Source organism: Cucumis sativus, chromosome 6 (genome assembly GCF_000004075.3).
Source record: "Cucumis sativus cultivar 9930 chromosome 6, Cucumber_9930_V3, whole genome shotgun sequence".
NCBI lineage: Eukaryota > Viridiplantae > Streptophyta > Magnoliopsida > Cucurbitales > Cucurbitaceae > Cucumis > Cucumis sativus.
This window is the reverse complement of record NC_026660.2, coordinates 10,800,008-10,816,987: the sequence shown is the minus strand read 5'-3', so window position 1 is coordinate 10,816,987 and position 16,980 is coordinate 10,800,008. Positions and strand designations below refer to the sequence as shown.

Below are 16,980 nucleotides of genomic sequence, written 5' to 3'. Positions count from 1 at the left end.
AGAAATAAGATTCAACGTGGGTTTGAGAAGAGATAAAGGTAGAAGCAATTGAATTTGGAGTATGACATGCCATATTTAACAACTTTACCATTAGTAATAACATACCTGCAAATAACGTTGGGCAAGATTATGGACGGGCTGGAATTAGAAAACTCAGCTTCGGGGGCAAACTCTCTTACACGCACGAACTTCAGTAAATTTTTCCTCATTACCTACACAATAGGGAAAAAATATTAACAGGAGTACGATGCTATCATTTACTAAATGGAATGCTGTTCTAAGCCAACTTGGAATGCAATTACATGATGTGGAATTAGGGATATTGGACTGAAAGTTCAAGAAGGTTCCTACGTAGAAAAGATCGAGAGATCTTGCAATCTTTGTAAGATCCATGTGTAGCTCTTTTAATTGTTAATTGATTTTAAAATGAATCTCAATGTTTTATATGATATGGTACCAAGTCCATGAAGCCCAGACGAGTTTCCAGTCAAAAAGTAGAAACAACCGGCCTAAGATGGTGTACACGAAGAAGCATTGAAAATGTTGGTTTTGAGATAGAAATCCATGTGTCTTATAAACATTTAGGTAATATAAACTTAAGAGAAAACAAGGAGAAAATAACACTTGTTCTGGAGCTATTGTTTTTTTCCCCTTGACATCAGGGACTCCTCACTGATGAGTTTCCTTTTTCTTTGGCTACCTCTTGAAATCTAAATATGTTCTATTAAATGTTAAGGATAAGAACAAAAACGCAACCATGGCTTCTCCATAATGAACACCGAGGGAAGATGGAAGCTAAAAACCAACATGTTCTCATATGAGAATGGTAAATACTTCAGAGTTATCTCACATGGAAAGTCCACTTTTATCCTTAACTTCAACCTGTGTTTTACAAGACACAAAGGCCAAATGGTCGTATTTTTCAGGGAATAGGAATTCTTCCTCCTCTGATTCCTTTGTGGAATTCGTTGTTATACTATTTTTTTTTTCTTTTTTGCAAAATCTAAGCACACTTTTGCCCATTATAGCAAATCACATTCGATCTCCAAGAATTTAGTTGTAATCAACAGTAGGTGTTGGGGTTTCTACTCTATCAGTTCAACGATCAATGAAATTATTTCTTTTCCTAAAAGGAAGGTGCAAAAAACCGTTTGTTTTTTTGTTGTGAGGCACACTAAATACAAAGTACGACATAAAAAAGGAAAAGCATGGTTGAAGTAGATATACGTGGAAAAAAAACCCTAAACACAAGTAATTTTGCATTTAGGCTTAGTAAATTTATTTTTTAAAAAGTAAAAAAAAAAAAAAAAAAAAAAAAAAAAAAGAACGAAAACCCTATTAATTGTGTTTTTGCCCCCAAGGCCAATGCTTTGGGCCTTGTGGCTTCATAGAAGATGTGGTGTGCGCCTTCTTTTGTGAGCCTAGAGCCTAGGCATGCGCCTGGAAGGACTTCTCAAAACATTGGCCCTCAAAATAATATAATCTCATAAAATTAAAATTTTAAAATAATGGGCTACACAATTAAAGTGAAGCTTGGATCAAGATGATGATACCAGAACGTCATGCTGGACATTTTGATCAATTGCCAAAACAGAGCAGACGAGCTTAATGAATTCCAAAGCAGCATCTCCTTTGTAGATATTACCAGGAGGTTGTTCTGGCAAACCATCCTGGGTGTTCTTCTCCTTCCCTTTCATATGAAGAACAATATCCCGAACAATTCCCAACATTTTGTCACTGAAGTAAGAGCTTAGCTGAGAATCAAGATGCACATAATAAATATCTGATTACGAAATTTTGAGAAAAACATGAGTATACTTGCAGGAGAAATTATAATACCTGTTCTTTCAGATGTTCTGTCACATGTGATTCAAATGATTCAGCAGCTAAAACAGTAATGGATGGGGTACATGTGTCATCACGCTGCAATGATGCTCTTGCTGCAGCTTGCTTGGTTGCATAATCCCATGGAATATACAAAAACTGGGAGATGATAAAATCAAAGTGATCCTACAATGTCCAGAAGAAGACAAATCAAAGCAATCAGAATTTATTTGGTCCCAAATAAACGTGACAGATTTAACTCTAATGTCGAATAAATTCCTTGCTACTGACAGCTCACAGGAATTCTTCAACCTATCAATCCCCGAGCAAGTAACTATCAAACCTCAAGTATTAAAGCTACCTGAATCTTCTTGGGCAGATACTCGGCAATGTTCCAGTTGGCCACTATATCAACTTGAGATTCAACATCTGTGCTCTCATCATCTTTTGCCCGGATTCCACCATAGTTATACTATTATAGAAGTGACAGATAAAAATTATCTCTTTGAATAGTATAATAGAAATTGGGAGGGAAAAAGCTTAAATAGCTTAGGCCTCATTTTGTAACCATTTTTCTGTTTTTTTTCCTTTTTTGAAAGGATGATCCATTTTTTTTAAAAAAAAATTAAGTCTATAGACACTACTTTCATCTCCAACTTTTTTCTTTGTTATCTACATTCTACCAATGGTTTAAAAAATCAAGCCAAAATTTGAGAACTACAAAAAGTAGCATTCAAAAAGTTGTTTTTGTTTTTGGAACTTGACTTCAAGAAAGATGCAACCATTGTATTTAAGAAAGATGCAAATCATTGTAAGCTGTGGGGGAGAAAATAGGTCTAATTTTCAAAAACAAAATGGTTATCAAACCAGATCTTAACAATTAAAATAATTAAAAGACAAAAAATGAAATGGTGTAGAATATATCATCCTCAACAAAAGCTGTATATAAATTAAGATTCTTTAAACTCAAGATCTTCTGAGATGACTTGTATGTCAGTATGAAAAACGCTACTTGCAGGAAAAATAATACTCGAGAGAGTGTCTTCATGTGTGGGACCTGTATTAACATTTCTAAGATTGGCCAACAGCCATCGAAGTACAAGCTAAAACTAAAGACAAACAAATATATTGGATTTTCACAAATGATTAAATAATGCCAGAAGAGTAAGTTGGCAAATGTATTTGGGAAAAGCTGTAGAGTAATAAAATGTTCCAAACTTCCAACCACCACCCTCCACCGGAAACAAAAAGAAAAAAAAAACAAGCAAACTTAATCAAGAAGACAGCCGAGTGGAGATGGTTGACTCAAGACAAGAACAAAGGGAATCATGAACATTCAGATATGATGTAATCAAACCTTATCCATAAACAACAGGGACTGCCAGAACTGTAATGGTTCCAGCTCAATCCACTCGAACAGATCCCTAAATAAAAGGAAAAAGAATAAGAAAAAACAGACTACAAACTAGGCGTGCTTTATGAAAAATCAAGTAAAAGAGAAGAACCTTGTTTTCACTGTTTTCAGCAAGCTATCACAGTATGCTTTGGCAGAAGAGAGATCAAACCTTCCCGTGTCTATAATAATTCTTGAGAAGTTTGAAAATATAATGGTGGCGCCTAATTTGCGTAGCTCAGCCAACAAAAGAGCAAACACCTTTTGCATAACCTAACAGCAACAATTATAATAAGAAGTTTCAAAGAGTAGGTCAGTCCATCGAAACTGCACTGGTTACAAATAAAAAGTACATAAACTTTTATAAGAAATCCTTGATACAAAATATTTAATTAGAAACAGTAAATAACTACAACAAGGCATGATGTGCAGACGAGTGTTTTTCTTCTTTTAAAACAAATGCAGTGGAGGGTATATTAAACTATGCAACTTACAGCTTTTTATATAGAAGAGAGACCTATTACATATAAAAAGAAAAGAATAATGACAACAAAAATCAATTATTGACAACTTATTACAGAAAAACAGTAGAAATTTCAACGCTCCTCGAGCTGGTTTAAAGATGACTTCCATAGCCTACTAATCAGTCAAGCTGTTTAACCTAATGAATTAGAGTAAGTTTAATTGTATCAATGTGTTGAATTTGTTGTTGAATGCCCAACAAGTAGAAATCCCATGTCGAGTGAAAATGATACTACAAGAGTTAGAACACATAACCTCCTACCTTGGTATCATTTTAAATTTGAGATGATAAAAATATATTGTAGATTAAACCATGCAACTTTTAAATTGTTTATATTGAAGAATGATCCATAACAAATAAAAGTAATAATAAAGACAATAAAGATCAAATGTTGACAACTAATAGTACACATAAATGGTAGAAAATCCAACTAAAAATATTTTTTGAATTAACTAAAAGTTTATTTAGCTTCTAAGAGCATTCATGCCTTGTGGAACAAACGATGAAGAGCTGGGTCGTGAAGTTTTGACTGGGGGCTGCAAAACAAAAGCAAAAAACAAATGAACATTGTCAACGAGCCATGTTTGACATGAGATAGAATCATTAAGTCAAAAAGCAGAAACCTGCAAATCCATCTGTACAGATGCTGCAAAATTGCATCAGCATATACATTTCCAGATGTAACTGCATCTGTAAGACACCTTTGTATCAATTGTTTCAGGACACGAAATGCCGGAGCACATGAAGCAGCCTCATCAAAGCCACCTTCTTCATTAGAAAATTGAGCCCCACATTGAATATCACGTTCAAAGCCAAACAAACTGCCTCCTTCCATTTCATTCACTTGGTTGCTCTTCAGCAGAGCATTGACAGCCAAATGATGGATCTGCACGGATTGGGGTAGAGATGCTTAAATACTGTCACTTGAACTTTTATTATGAAAGGAATGCATGAATACAGATACTCAACCTTAAACTCCACAGAAACTTTTCTATATGCTCCAGGGTACGTCAGAATAGGTTGTTGGACCTATTAAAAAGAAACCAATGGCAAACCCATTGAAAGAGGGTAAAGTAAAGAGTGAGTATGTGCATATGAAATTGCTTTAAATATAGAATCCAAAAATATGATTGTTCAATTAGTTTGTAGTAGATAGGGCGAGGTCTAAACTTCACAGATTACAAGCGCCATCTAAGTAACAAACCTCATCAGCGAAACACACATCTTCTATGTTAATGCCTCCTATGTCTGGAACACCATCATCGGATATCCAAAGTACCTAAGTATCAAATTTTAAAATTCTCAACTTCGGGAAAGTCTAATGAAACCATAGTATGAAAAAGAAGGAAAAGAAAATTGATGAAGGCAATTTTTTTCGGAAACTTCTAAATCAATCAACTAAAATTTTCAAGCCAACAAGTAAATATAAAAAAACGAATTTAAAGATAAAAGTTCAAAATAAAAACCTGTTGTTGATCATGTAATGCTCTTGAAAAAAATATATCTGCCGTAAAAATTAACCAATCAAGTTCAAAATTTCCTAATGGTACCTGCCAAATATGATTCCAAAAGTAAGGTTCACATCAACACTCTTACAATTAAAAAATTTGGAGGAAAATGAAGTTACATGGGCATATCTTGCAAGAGAGATTCTCTCATTCAACCATTGGGATGATGCAGCACAGCGTTGCATTCCAATCTTTGCAGCTGTTTGTTGCCAACCAAGAACCTGTAATGCGTACACATCACACAATGCAATGCATCTAATTCATGTTCATAGTTTAAGAAATCTGAACACTTCACAAGTTAGAGTTTGTATATTTGTAGACACATATACTATTCTTACTGAGTTCATGAAGAGAGGCTCAGGTATTGACTTATCCGAATATATCGTACACAAATCTTATGGAAACTCAATATTTCCTACTTCTCTTGCTGTCTTCTAAAAAAAGGAAAAAAAAAAAAAACCAAATGCAGTGCAGAGAGTAACCAGAGGGCTTGGGTACTAAGCGAATCTGGCAATGCCTTATTTCCTTCTAACTACGATAAAATAATTGATACTTCACATGGATAAATTTCTATTTCAGATTGAGTTTAAATAAAATCATAACTCAAGTATAGCCTACAAAGTAAAGAAGCTACAGATTAGAAGACTACCTGATATTGGTTATCACGAGCATTAGAAGGGATGGTCACACATGGAAAATCATCTAATACTCTCACACCTGACTTCAGCCGTTGTACACTTGGGCATTGAATTACAGCTAGAGTAGGTCCATGGTTTAAGCTCCTATGAATTATTATTGTTGCACAAGGCATTAAAATTAAAAATAAAATAAATAAATAAACCTTGAAAGCAATAGGCATTAAACATAGAGCAGCAAAGCAAAAGATATTCATAACACTGATAATACATATATTTCAGAATAAAATAGGCCAACATCAATGGTATAATGATTAAGAGATAATCGGAAACAAGTATTTATTAGGGGAAACCCCCTCATCATTTCCAAAATTTTCCCTGTTTGAAAGCACTTGCATAAAGAATGAACAATGACTAAACCTGTGTTCTGTTATTGATCTTTGCAAAATCACTTCAGCTTCTTTGATGTTAACAACATAGTCTACCTATAAATTGAATGCAAGAAAAATGTGATTAGACTTTAAGAACTAAAAATAAATAAATATATAGAATAAAACAAAAAAAAGGCTGGTTTAGTTGAAGCACCAAAAATTTCGCACCTACTGATAGCACAAGCAATAGTTGAAGTAGATATCCACAAATAAGCTATTAATCTATATGAAAAATATAAATTATATGATATGACTTTATTTTAGACACCACGGGCAATGATCAAGTTCCACCTAGTCCAATGGTAAGGGTAGTTTTCTTTTTTCTTTTGGTTAAATCACCGATTGACTTAAAAGCTTAAGCTAATAGGTTATGGTATATCTACACTTTGACATCCATCACTAGTGGGTTTGAAAATTTATAGAAGACCTATAAAGTGAAAATCAACAAATATCAATTTGAGACGAAATGACATTACAGGGGTTCAAACACAAAACCTTCTACTCCAATACAATATAAGATAGCACAAAGTTCCATCTCAAAATCAATTGGCAATGTCCATCTATCTTATATAGATTATGAGGTCCTTCGATCTTTTCAATGTAGGATCCTTTACATGCTCCCTTGAGATGGTGCCTCTTTGGGTTCATTATTCTTGAATCGGATCCCAATTTTTGTTATTTTGGACCAAATCCCTAATTGGGCTTCATGGATTCTAATACCATGATAAGTCACTGATTGACCTAAAATTAAGTTAATGGGCTGTGGCAAATTTAGTTAGATTAACCCTTTAACATTTTAAACTTTTATTTTAATAAAAGCTAAAGGACTAATGCAACTTTTGAAAGTTTAGAAGTATTAATAGGATCAATTCACATACTAATTGTAATGTTATTTTTAGATTTTTTTAAGTCTAATGATAAGGTATTTTTTAGCTCTGTTTGAATTTTTTTTAGTTTAGGGGTATTTTTGACCCAGTACAAAATTCAAAGCCATTTTTGTTATAAATCAGCCAAATATCTATACAATATTGTATAAAGATATATAAAATATTACCCCTGTATTTTGTAACTTTATTATATTGGATATTTTGTAGATATTGTTACACAAATCACTCTTTTGATCTATATCTACATTTCTATAATTTTTTAAAAATATTTTGCTAACGTTGACACCTCAATCGACATTTCAATATAAATAATACATATATTTAGATATGATAGTAAAAAATGATCAAGGCACATTTTCAAATATAACAAAATGAACCAAAATATATCAAAATTTTAGATTCTATCAGTGTCTAACATTGATAGAATCTAAAATGTTGTCATATTTTGTAAATATTTTTAGCAGTTTGTCATTTATATTCTTTACCCAATGATCAATTATAGTATAATTAAGCAAAATTAAAGTTTAATGAGACCATCCAAGTTATTCTAATCAATTTCTATATTTTTTCCAAAATTCGTACTTGCATCAACATTTACAGATAAATATTGTCTTAGTTTTTTAGACATAATTTAAAAAAATCGATTATAGTGTAATTAACCCTCAATAAAGTTTAACATATATTTCAGCAGTTTCCATCAATTTCCACGGTTTTCTTAAAAGTTTCCAAGGAAATTTCCATCAACATTTTCATAAAATCTGGACCTCGACATTTCTGTCGACATCCACATTTCATTCCTTGGATATAATATATATCCAATCCTCCTCAGGCATTTTTAGTTTGATAACCCCATTGCCTAGATATTTTGAAGAACCATAATTTGGTTATATCAAATCACATAGGATGTATAAGTTTGGAAGGACTCGCGAGTTTACCTTGTAAGTTATACCACTCTTAGGAGGTTGTGATTCACCAGACAGCATTTGAGAAGCTTCACGAAATTGCCTTTCAAGAAAAGTTGATGACAAGTCTTTGTTCTGGTAAGGATTAACCACGACCACAAATATTGACCTTGTGGAGGGAAAAAAGGTGACGAAGATAGCTCTTCCTTCGGAAATGCTAAAAGTAGAGGGAAAATTGTTAGCAGAATTGATCTTTGCATTGCAATATAAGACAAATCTCACAGAAAAATATATATCGGTTTTGATATAACACAATGATGATGCTATTTCAGCATTTTGATTCATAATTAGTCTACATGGATCAATACTCATATCCAGAGAAAACAGGTGATCCATGTCCAAGACATACAACAAACATAACTTTTTTAAAATAAAAAAAAATCAACCTAATTCTTGGTTGAAAAAAAATGTTATAGGTCGTAGAAACACTAAACAAGAACTCTTCTGGAAATAGTAGCTGCTTGAAGATATTAAGCAGAAGACGTTTAGTAAAAGATAATTTTCATTTAGACAGCTATAGATAATGTAAATATTACAGTGGTATACCAATTCAAAAAGTTACCTATGATACACATAGAAGAAAGAGATTGACTTTTCCAGATAACTGCATTCTGTTGTAGTCTTCATTTGCAGTTCATCCAGACTCCATCCGTCTTGAATGTTTCGCTTTTTAGCAGTTTTATCAACTTTACAGACACAGCCAATCTGAAAGATGGACTTGAACTCTAATGGTACCTTGCTTTCATAGATTCCCTGATCAAAGAACGGGTCAGAATCCTGTTGAAGCTGAAAACAGCACTTTGCCGCAAAAAAAAAACAGAGTTTGAATTTAACATCATAGTGAAGGCATTTTTCTATTTGCACAGAAAATCCACTCACACAGCTAAAAGTTGACAAATAATAAATTGATAATTTTTTTTTTTGAAAAGGAGACAAGCTTCTTTATTATTAATAAACTCAATGTACAAGAGAGCTATACAATGAGAATAAAAGGGAAGTCAAGAAAGGGGGAGAGAGAGATAGATAGATAGAGCTAGGATCAGTAGGTGTACCCGGGACATCTCAACTAGGTTGACACCCCCATAGCACCCTCATCATATCCAAAATACAAAGAAAAGACCAAAGTACAATAACAATACTTAGGTCATGAAAAGATCAAAGTAACAACCAAAATTACAACAGAAGCTACCTACGGTAGATAAAAGCAAGGCTGAAAAGTAAAAACATAACGGCAGAAATACATATCCAAACTACAGAAGCACTAGTTCTGAACTGGCAAACGGGGGAAACTACAATGAAACTCATCCGATGAAGGGAGTCCAATTGAGGCCGATGTCTTGAATGGAGTAATCTTTGAATTCTGCATTTGAAGAACACCAAGCTGCTGCGTTTCTTTTAGAAATCTCTAAGATGTCAACCCAATTCCTTTCTTTATCATGTGCAAAACGGTATACAACAGGCATTATAACTAAAGGGACTTTTTCTTCCCTTGAATTCATGTTTTAGGAAATATACATCCTACGCTAACACATTTAATAGTATTCCCAGTCTTCCTTCCATGTAAATCTCGTGATCTCTTGCAAACAGAAAGTATGTTTTATAGACACGAAACCAACTAGACTTGCACACATGAAAACCTTAAACTCAAAGATATTCAAACAAGATGAAACAATAGGGGATACACAACTAGTCCTATGAGCCCTCAACTACATCCTCTTGTCAATAGTTTGACTGGTTACTGCTCACACAGAAGTAACTGCTTTAAAGAGTGAAAATACTTCATAACTTTAAAAGGAAGAATAAAAATGTGAACACAACTTAAGATCTAGAAGACAAGAACTATCCTTTCTTTCCCTGATTTTAGCTAGCTAGAAGCTATCTTCTTTAAGTAATTAATTAAAAACTGATGGAGCCAAGAACAAAAGATCCATAATATATTTTTTCACTTACATGTTTTTTTATCTAAAAATATTCCAGTCCTGACTCCAGTTACTTTGCAAGCCAAATTAATATGCATCATATCATTACCACGTCCACCACAATGATTGATCTACGTATAATAAGAGAACGAGACCATAATAAAATAAACCAAACTAATGATATTGACCTCTACTTCTGGATCCGCAAGTAGGGCTGCAAGTTTATTCCTCTGTGTCCTAAATTGACCCTCATCAGTCACAACCTGTAGTTATAATTTTAAAAAACAAATATAAAAATAAAACAACTTCCAAACCAGTAATTTATATAGAAACAAGATACTGAATTTCAATAACAATCTTAAAATACCTCATACAGGTTATAACTGTGCCTTCCATGGGGAAGAGTTTTATTCACACGCCTGCCCACAAATTCATCTGTAATAGGTGCTTTAGAATTAAGGTAAAAAACTCTAGGAACATTAATAGGGATCTTTAGCATAACTCCTTCCACGACAGCCCAAGCAAAATATTGGCCACTCTGTGGACTATGAACAAGCTGTAAAATCTGAAATACAATACAGGGCCAAGTGAGAAACAAATTGAGAATTCAGATAAACACTAAAAAGTAACAAAAATGACAATACCTGCCAATGGCAGCGAGTTACAGATCCTTCATGCCTCTTAAAATATGAACCAACACCTGTTCTAGGAGCATCTTTATTATTTGTAGCACCATTTAACTCCCTTGTAACATTATTAGCAGCAAGTGGAGTCCTTGAATTTACTAACCTGCCAAAATAAATGATATCTTGCTTAAAGTTTGGATATAAATTGCCACCATATAGCTAAAATACACACAAACTTGCAAACCATAACTCATTGACAGGGAATCAGGGATCTGAGAGCTTTTGTGTATCTATTTGTTTTTTCTTTTTCAAAAAAGAAAACCTGGTTTTCAGAGTTGCAATGAACAACACCAATTTGACAAAAAAAACCGGTTTAAATTAAGAATGGAAGTACAAGAGAAATGGTAGCCATGTAGAGTAAAGCGACTGAAAACACACCTGCCCTATAAAAAAAAAAAAAAAAAAAAAGATTCTACCAAAAGGAGCTCCATTTTTTTTTTGGAGAGAAGAGATCCAATTGTTATTGGAAAAAATTCCTAAACAACTTATTCTCAGAAACAAAAAGGAAATCGTAGAAATACATCCACTTGAAGCCTCGACCTAGAGCCTAGACCTTTCCCACTTCCTTGAGAGCTATATTGTTTCTTCTAAACCTATGTTCCATAAAATAGTAAAACAATCCAGCATGACAAGAAACCCACGGGAAGCTATAAATACCCATATATTTTCACATGCAAATGAAAGATAACTGATACCAGAGCATTGGCAATGGAACTTCCCAATAATATACTGAAAACCAAACCCACATTCACTTTCTATTGAATTGCATCCAACCTAAAATACTCACTTTCGGAGACTCAAAGAAGAGTCCTGTGCTAAATGCATCACCTACCTCTTTGAATACATAATATGACAATATATTATATACTGTTCAATTTTCACTGAGATAGAATATTTTCTCTCATTGATAAGAACACATCAAAATAAAAGCTTCGATCTACAATAGCATCTCTATAGCACATTGCATAAATTTCTCCTTTATATTGTTTTTTTAGATTCTGCACATTCGGTATTCTCCATCATTCAGATACCATATACCAATTACATAGAAATTTTCAGCCACCAAAATCAATATTTGTGATTTTATCTGACTGAAGACAACATACCTTTGCTTCTTCCTCCTGTCTAAAGTATCCTTCCATTTTCGCTTCTTCAATTCAAGCCATCCACTGTAATCTACATTTTTGTCTATGTTTTCAACATCCACGGGTGAAGAAGGCTCAAATCCTCCATCATTAAAATTCTCCTGCATTTCGGAGTTTGTTTCAATATCGCTCGTAAGTGAATGTTTCTTGCCTTTGACATCATAACATCGGACAACTGGTTTGGGGCCATTTGTAGAACTTGTTTTCTTTTGAAAATCTTCTAAATCTTCAGAATTATCTTCATCCACAGCATGTTTGCTGCAGCTAACATCACTATTCTTCTTTGAATATTTAACTCTGCTCGAGGATGCAAACATATCAGCAACTTTCTGTTGCCGAAATTTATCATCCTTCTCTCGAACTTTCTTATGTAACCAATCAGGATGGACCACCCTAGGAACAGGATTTGCAACCTAAAAAAATATTTTTCATAGTAAGAAAACAAGATTGATCACTCAAATTCAAATAGATATCAACAAGCAAACCTTTTGCATGGCTGCTGGAATTGTTATAATCTTTTGAATTGCTGAGCTTAAGCGTTGCTTGTAGTAGGACCAGTCAATGATGGATCGGATGCCGACTTCAGATGAAATTTTGCACCATTTACGTACATAAAATTTCATTATCTCTGCAAGTTAATTATAGAAGTCAAGTTTAAAATATACTAAAAAAAGTAGAATCAAGTGTAAAAAAATAAAAATCCTCCCTGAATTTTTACCTGCATCAGTCTCAAAGATTGCAACTGGAAGAGCACGCTCACTTACAGGAGTACCCTATCATATTATCAACAAAAGAATGAATCAGCAAATTGGCCTAGAAGCTGAACAGATGGAAAATTTTTAATTTATCAAGAAGTTTAGATAAACTTGATGTAGTTCAAACTCCAAAAGAGTTTTTAATGAAACTAAAAAAAATAAAAGGGAAACTTTTTCCAGAAGAGAAAAGAAGAAAGTCATACAACATATACCTTAGGTTCACATGCAACTATGTATTGACAACGTAGGCCTTTATCCCTGACCATTGTATCACCAAGAAAGTCTGCAAGACGTCTGGCAGTGGTAACAGCACAAGACTTTTGTTCCCCGTAGTCTACCAAAGACTTGCTCATGGTACTTGATTCAGATATATAATCAAGCAACTCACTATCTGCAATATCTTTTCCTTGATTCTGACGGGAAGAAGCATGAAAAGGGGAACATAAATTTGAAGCAATTTAAATATTGATATTTTGACGCTGATCATACTCTAAACCATATTAAAGGAGAAGATCCTCATTCACTTCAGATTTCAAGAGAAGCTTCCAGAATACAATATTTTGACATTTAATATTGAGTTTAAACTCTACTTACATCTAGAAGATCAAGCCATCGATTTGCAACAGACGCAACAACTGAATAGCATTCCTCTAATGTGGAACCATGAAGAAACTTGTCAAAAAGTTCTGCCTACAAATAGAAAATATATTTATATACGGAAAGGAACAGGTTATACATCAAAAATAGCATAGTAATGTAATGTTAGATTGCATATATACACCACAAGCCAGTATAGCATGGAGTCTTTATCAGTTCAATTGTAACAACCTATTTCTGAATGCTCAAACACTTCTAGCTTATTAACTGGATCTATCATGATTTTCTCTTCTGTTTTCTCTTTTTTTTATTTTTTATATATTCGTGAGTGTCTGGGCCAACTTACGCGCACCTCAACTAATCTCATGGGACAACCCGCCTGACCCTACAACATTTGGGCGCCAAGGAAACCCATAAGAAATTAATTCCTATGAAGGTCGCCACCATGGATCGAACCCATAACCTCTTAGTTAGTTATTGACCTTTTTACCACTAGGCTAACCCATGATGGTTATTTTTCTCTTTTCTTTTGAAGAAGAAATTAAAAGATTGTCTCGGAGCTAACCACGATGGGTTGACTTGGTGGTTATCAGGACATGATAAAGTGAAGAAATGTGAAGAAATGAATTAAACCCCTGAGACTAGCAACTTAGAATGTTAAAACCCTACAAATTTACTTGAGAACTAAGGGTGTGTTTGGTTTAACTTTTCAAGTGTTAATTTTGAAAGTAAGTTATTTTGGAAAAAAATTGGAGTGCTTGGCAACCCCTCTAAATATCTATGTAAGCACTTTCAAAGTTTATCTTAAATAGTTCTTATCAAAGAGTTTAAATAAAAATGAATTTTGAAAAACATTTTTTTCTCTTGTCAATCCAAACAGGCTCTAAATCTATAGAGTTAAACAATTATCCCACTTAAGGTAGTAAGGAACTTTTATATTAAAAAGAGGAGAAAAAATAACAGAACAAATATTCACCAATAACATGTTTCAGCAATCGTCTTTTCAAACGTTGTTTTTCTGTCCTTTTTAATTTCCCTTCTCAAGACGACCTGTATTCTTCCTTCCAAATACCATTGTCTTGAGAATAGTAGATTTAAATTTACTAACTTTAAGCTTTTACAAGTAACCAAAATAACTTTTAAGGAGTTATGAAGACAAAAGAAGAAATGAGAAACAAAATAGCTCCCAAAATTCCTTCATCAAATATAGGTCGTCTCTCATCTTCGTCTTTATCTTCTTCATCTCATGCGCCCTCAACCAGATCTGGTTTAAGAGGTACATAAAAAAAGCAAACAAAATGAAAGAAATCCCCACTTCCCTTCTTGAAGAAACTTGAAGGAGATCTTAGAAAAGGCTCTAGAAAAGACAAAGATGTTGTTAGACCAAAATCCTCAAAATTCTGAATTTTAAAGTTAAAAGATACCCTAGGCCAAGCTTCTTCATCTCCAACTAGGGCTGACATTCAGAATTCAAAAAAGAGTACCTTAAGGGCAGAATTGATTTTAGATCAAACCCTGAATCTTTGGAGGTAAATTGTACACAGATTCAAGTTCGTTCTCTTTCAACTGAATCAGTCCCTCAGAGCTCCTGCCATCAACACTTTAAATATTTTGTTTTTTCCTTACCATCCTCAAAAGTTAAACTTTTTAGAGGCTCCTCTTGCCAAACTCTGGACCCTCCATCCAGAAAGAAAAGTGATTTAGATTTTCACTCTCCTTTTAGTGTGAGGAGTGAGGAAGTTGATCATTTGGGGAAGCCAAATGGCCTCAATGATTTGCTTCAGATTGAAGAGGAATTGAATGTTGGAAAACAGACCTCTTTTTAACCCCTCTCAATGTCAACATTGCGATATTCCAGTCCATTTAAAGTCGCTAGTAGATGAATGCAAACTAGCGAAACTTTTTTGTTTGAGATCTAATGTTAGTCACTTTTTTGGTTCAATAATCAGTTGCATTGGAATTTGTATAGCTAAACTTATGCGGTTTGAAGGTTGCAGATAAAGAGATTGCATTCAAGTCTCTTGAAACACTTAATTTGGAACTAGTACTCTCCCAAGAATCAAAGAAGAAGTTGAGCTTACGAACTGTTTCCAACGGATTGAACAATTATTGAATTTTATCAATGTTGTGGTTTTATCTTAGTGCAGATTCAGCAAGGCTGGTTGTTGTTCTCTTGGTGTTCCCTCTTCACTCATCTCAAAGCTTATGGTTTTGAGCAAGTTGTCAACTTACTTTGGGTCCTTTTGACATCAGTTTTAATTACTTTGTACCTAGTTTACATTCTAGATTTCATTTGTGGTTCTAGGTTAGAAGATTTTGATTAGCTCGTTGTTATTGTGGGAAGATTCAGCAAGGCTGGTTGTTGTTCTCTTGATGTTCCCTCTTCACTCATCTTGAAGCTTATGGTTTTGGGCAAGTTGTCAGCTTACTTTGGGTTCCTTTTGACATCAGTTTTAATTAGTTTGTACCTAGTTTACATTCTAGATTTCATTTGTGGTTCCAGGTTAGAGGATTTTGATTAGCTTGTTGTTATTGTTGAGTTTGATTTGGTTATTGTTTGTATATGTTTTAGCCCTTTTGGTGTCTATATAATTCTCTTGTACTTAGAGCATTAGTCTCTCTTATTATTTTTAATAAAGAGGCTTGATCACATAAAGGTAGAGAGAGAGAGAGAGAGTTCCCTTGCTGTTCTTCGTGTTGATGGCTTCCGACTCTTTGTCTTCCTTCCTCCGCCATCCCCTATCCTCATTGCTCTACCTTTTCCGTTTTCCTCTCCATCCCCCACCCTCATTGCCCTACCTTCTCCAGTTATCTCTTCATTGAACGACCATGGGGACTCCAAGACAGACCTCGACAAAATCGAAAACAAATTCTTCTCTTGTGAGTTTGATTTGAATAGCAAAGGAAGGGTGATTCGCTTAACTGAAGCTAATCTGAACAAGTCTTATACCCTTTTAGGAGAGGAAATTCTATTTGTTTGGCTGGTTGATTCTCTGGAGGAAGTTTTGTAAACCCATAAATTTTTCCGAAAGACATTATGCAGTGGAGGTTCACCTGGATCCAAAAAACGACAAATAAGAGAGGAAGTTTTCTTGAGATCTCAAAGGTGTTGAAGTCGGGGAAAAAAGGAAACATTGTGGTTCCTGCTGGTATTGATTTAAACGGTTGGAAACGATTCAGGTGTTTATTGGTGCATTTTTTGAATGCTGAAGACCAATCTGGGGCCCCTCATTCTGAGAAGAAAACAATCCTCAAACCTCCTTTTGGAACCAGATCGGAAAACCAATCTCAACCTCTTCACCCTCTGCGAAGTTCTCACCATGGAAAATTTCCAAGTGTGATGCCTAGTCATTCTGATGAAGAAGGTAGAAGCAAAGGAGAAAAACGAGTTAGAAAAATTTGTTGGGAGGATACATTGGTTGTCACTAAACATGACCTCCATGATAATTCGCAGAGGATTTTGGAAGTCCTTCAAGCTCAAATACAAAATACCTTTATTATCAATTTGTTCCATGCTGACAAAGTCCTGCTCAAGTGCCCTGATTAGACGATAGCAAGACTTCTCACAACGAACAAGGGTTGGGCTACCTATGGTCCTTTAACCTTGAAAATGGAAAGATGGGATCCAAAAGAACATGGGAGAATGTCGCTTGTTCCCTCTTATGGAGGCTAGATTAAACTAAGGAATTTTCTCTTGCATTTATGGAACGATGAG

The 16,980-nt window shown here is 34.2% G+C and overlaps 1 protein-coding gene across 2 annotated transcripts in view; it reads right to left on the bottom strand.

Moving 5' to 3' along the window:
* LOC101208568 (DNA polymerase epsilon catalytic subunit A) overlaps positions 1-16,980 on the bottom strand; it is a 33,818-nt gene that overhangs the window by 821 nt on the left and 16,017 nt on the right. For both annotated transcript variants that reach the window (XM_004145751.3, XM_031886652.1), the window contains 24 exons: positions 13,263-13,358; positions 12,881-13,081; positions 12,632-12,686; positions 12,399-12,541; positions 11,875-12,326; positions 10,727-10,871; positions 10,450-10,647; positions 10,271-10,345; positions 8,726-8,916; positions 8,137-8,320; positions 6,304-6,368; positions 5,898-6,030; positions 5,368-5,469; positions 5,207-5,290; positions 4,945-5,019; positions 4,710-4,769; positions 4,364-4,626; positions 4,228-4,276; positions 3,330-3,490; positions 3,182-3,248; positions 2,186-2,296; positions 1,840-2,010; positions 1,554-1,754; positions 106-212 (listed from right to left, as the gene is read on the bottom strand). In XM_004145751.3, the coding sequence (XP_004145799.1) occupies positions 106-212; positions 1,554-1,754; positions 1,840-2,010; positions 2,186-2,296; positions 3,182-3,248; positions 3,330-3,490; positions 4,228-4,276; positions 4,364-4,626; positions 4,710-4,769; positions 4,945-5,019; positions 5,207-5,290; positions 5,368-5,469; positions 5,898-6,030; positions 6,304-6,368; positions 8,137-8,320; positions 8,726-8,916; positions 10,271-10,345; positions 10,450-10,647; positions 10,727-10,871; positions 11,875-12,326; positions 12,399-12,541; positions 12,632-12,686; positions 12,881-13,081; positions 13,263-13,358 (3,389 nt within the window). The remainder of the gene's footprint in view (positions 1-105; positions 213-1,553; positions 1,755-1,839; positions 2,011-2,185; positions 2,297-3,181; positions 3,249-3,329; positions 3,491-4,227; positions 4,277-4,363; positions 4,627-4,709; positions 4,770-4,944; positions 5,020-5,206; positions 5,291-5,367; positions 5,470-5,897; positions 6,031-6,303; positions 6,369-8,136; positions 8,321-8,725; positions 8,917-10,270; positions 10,346-10,449; positions 10,648-10,726; positions 10,872-11,874; positions 12,327-12,398; positions 12,542-12,631; positions 12,687-12,880; positions 13,082-13,262; positions 13,359-16,980) is intronic.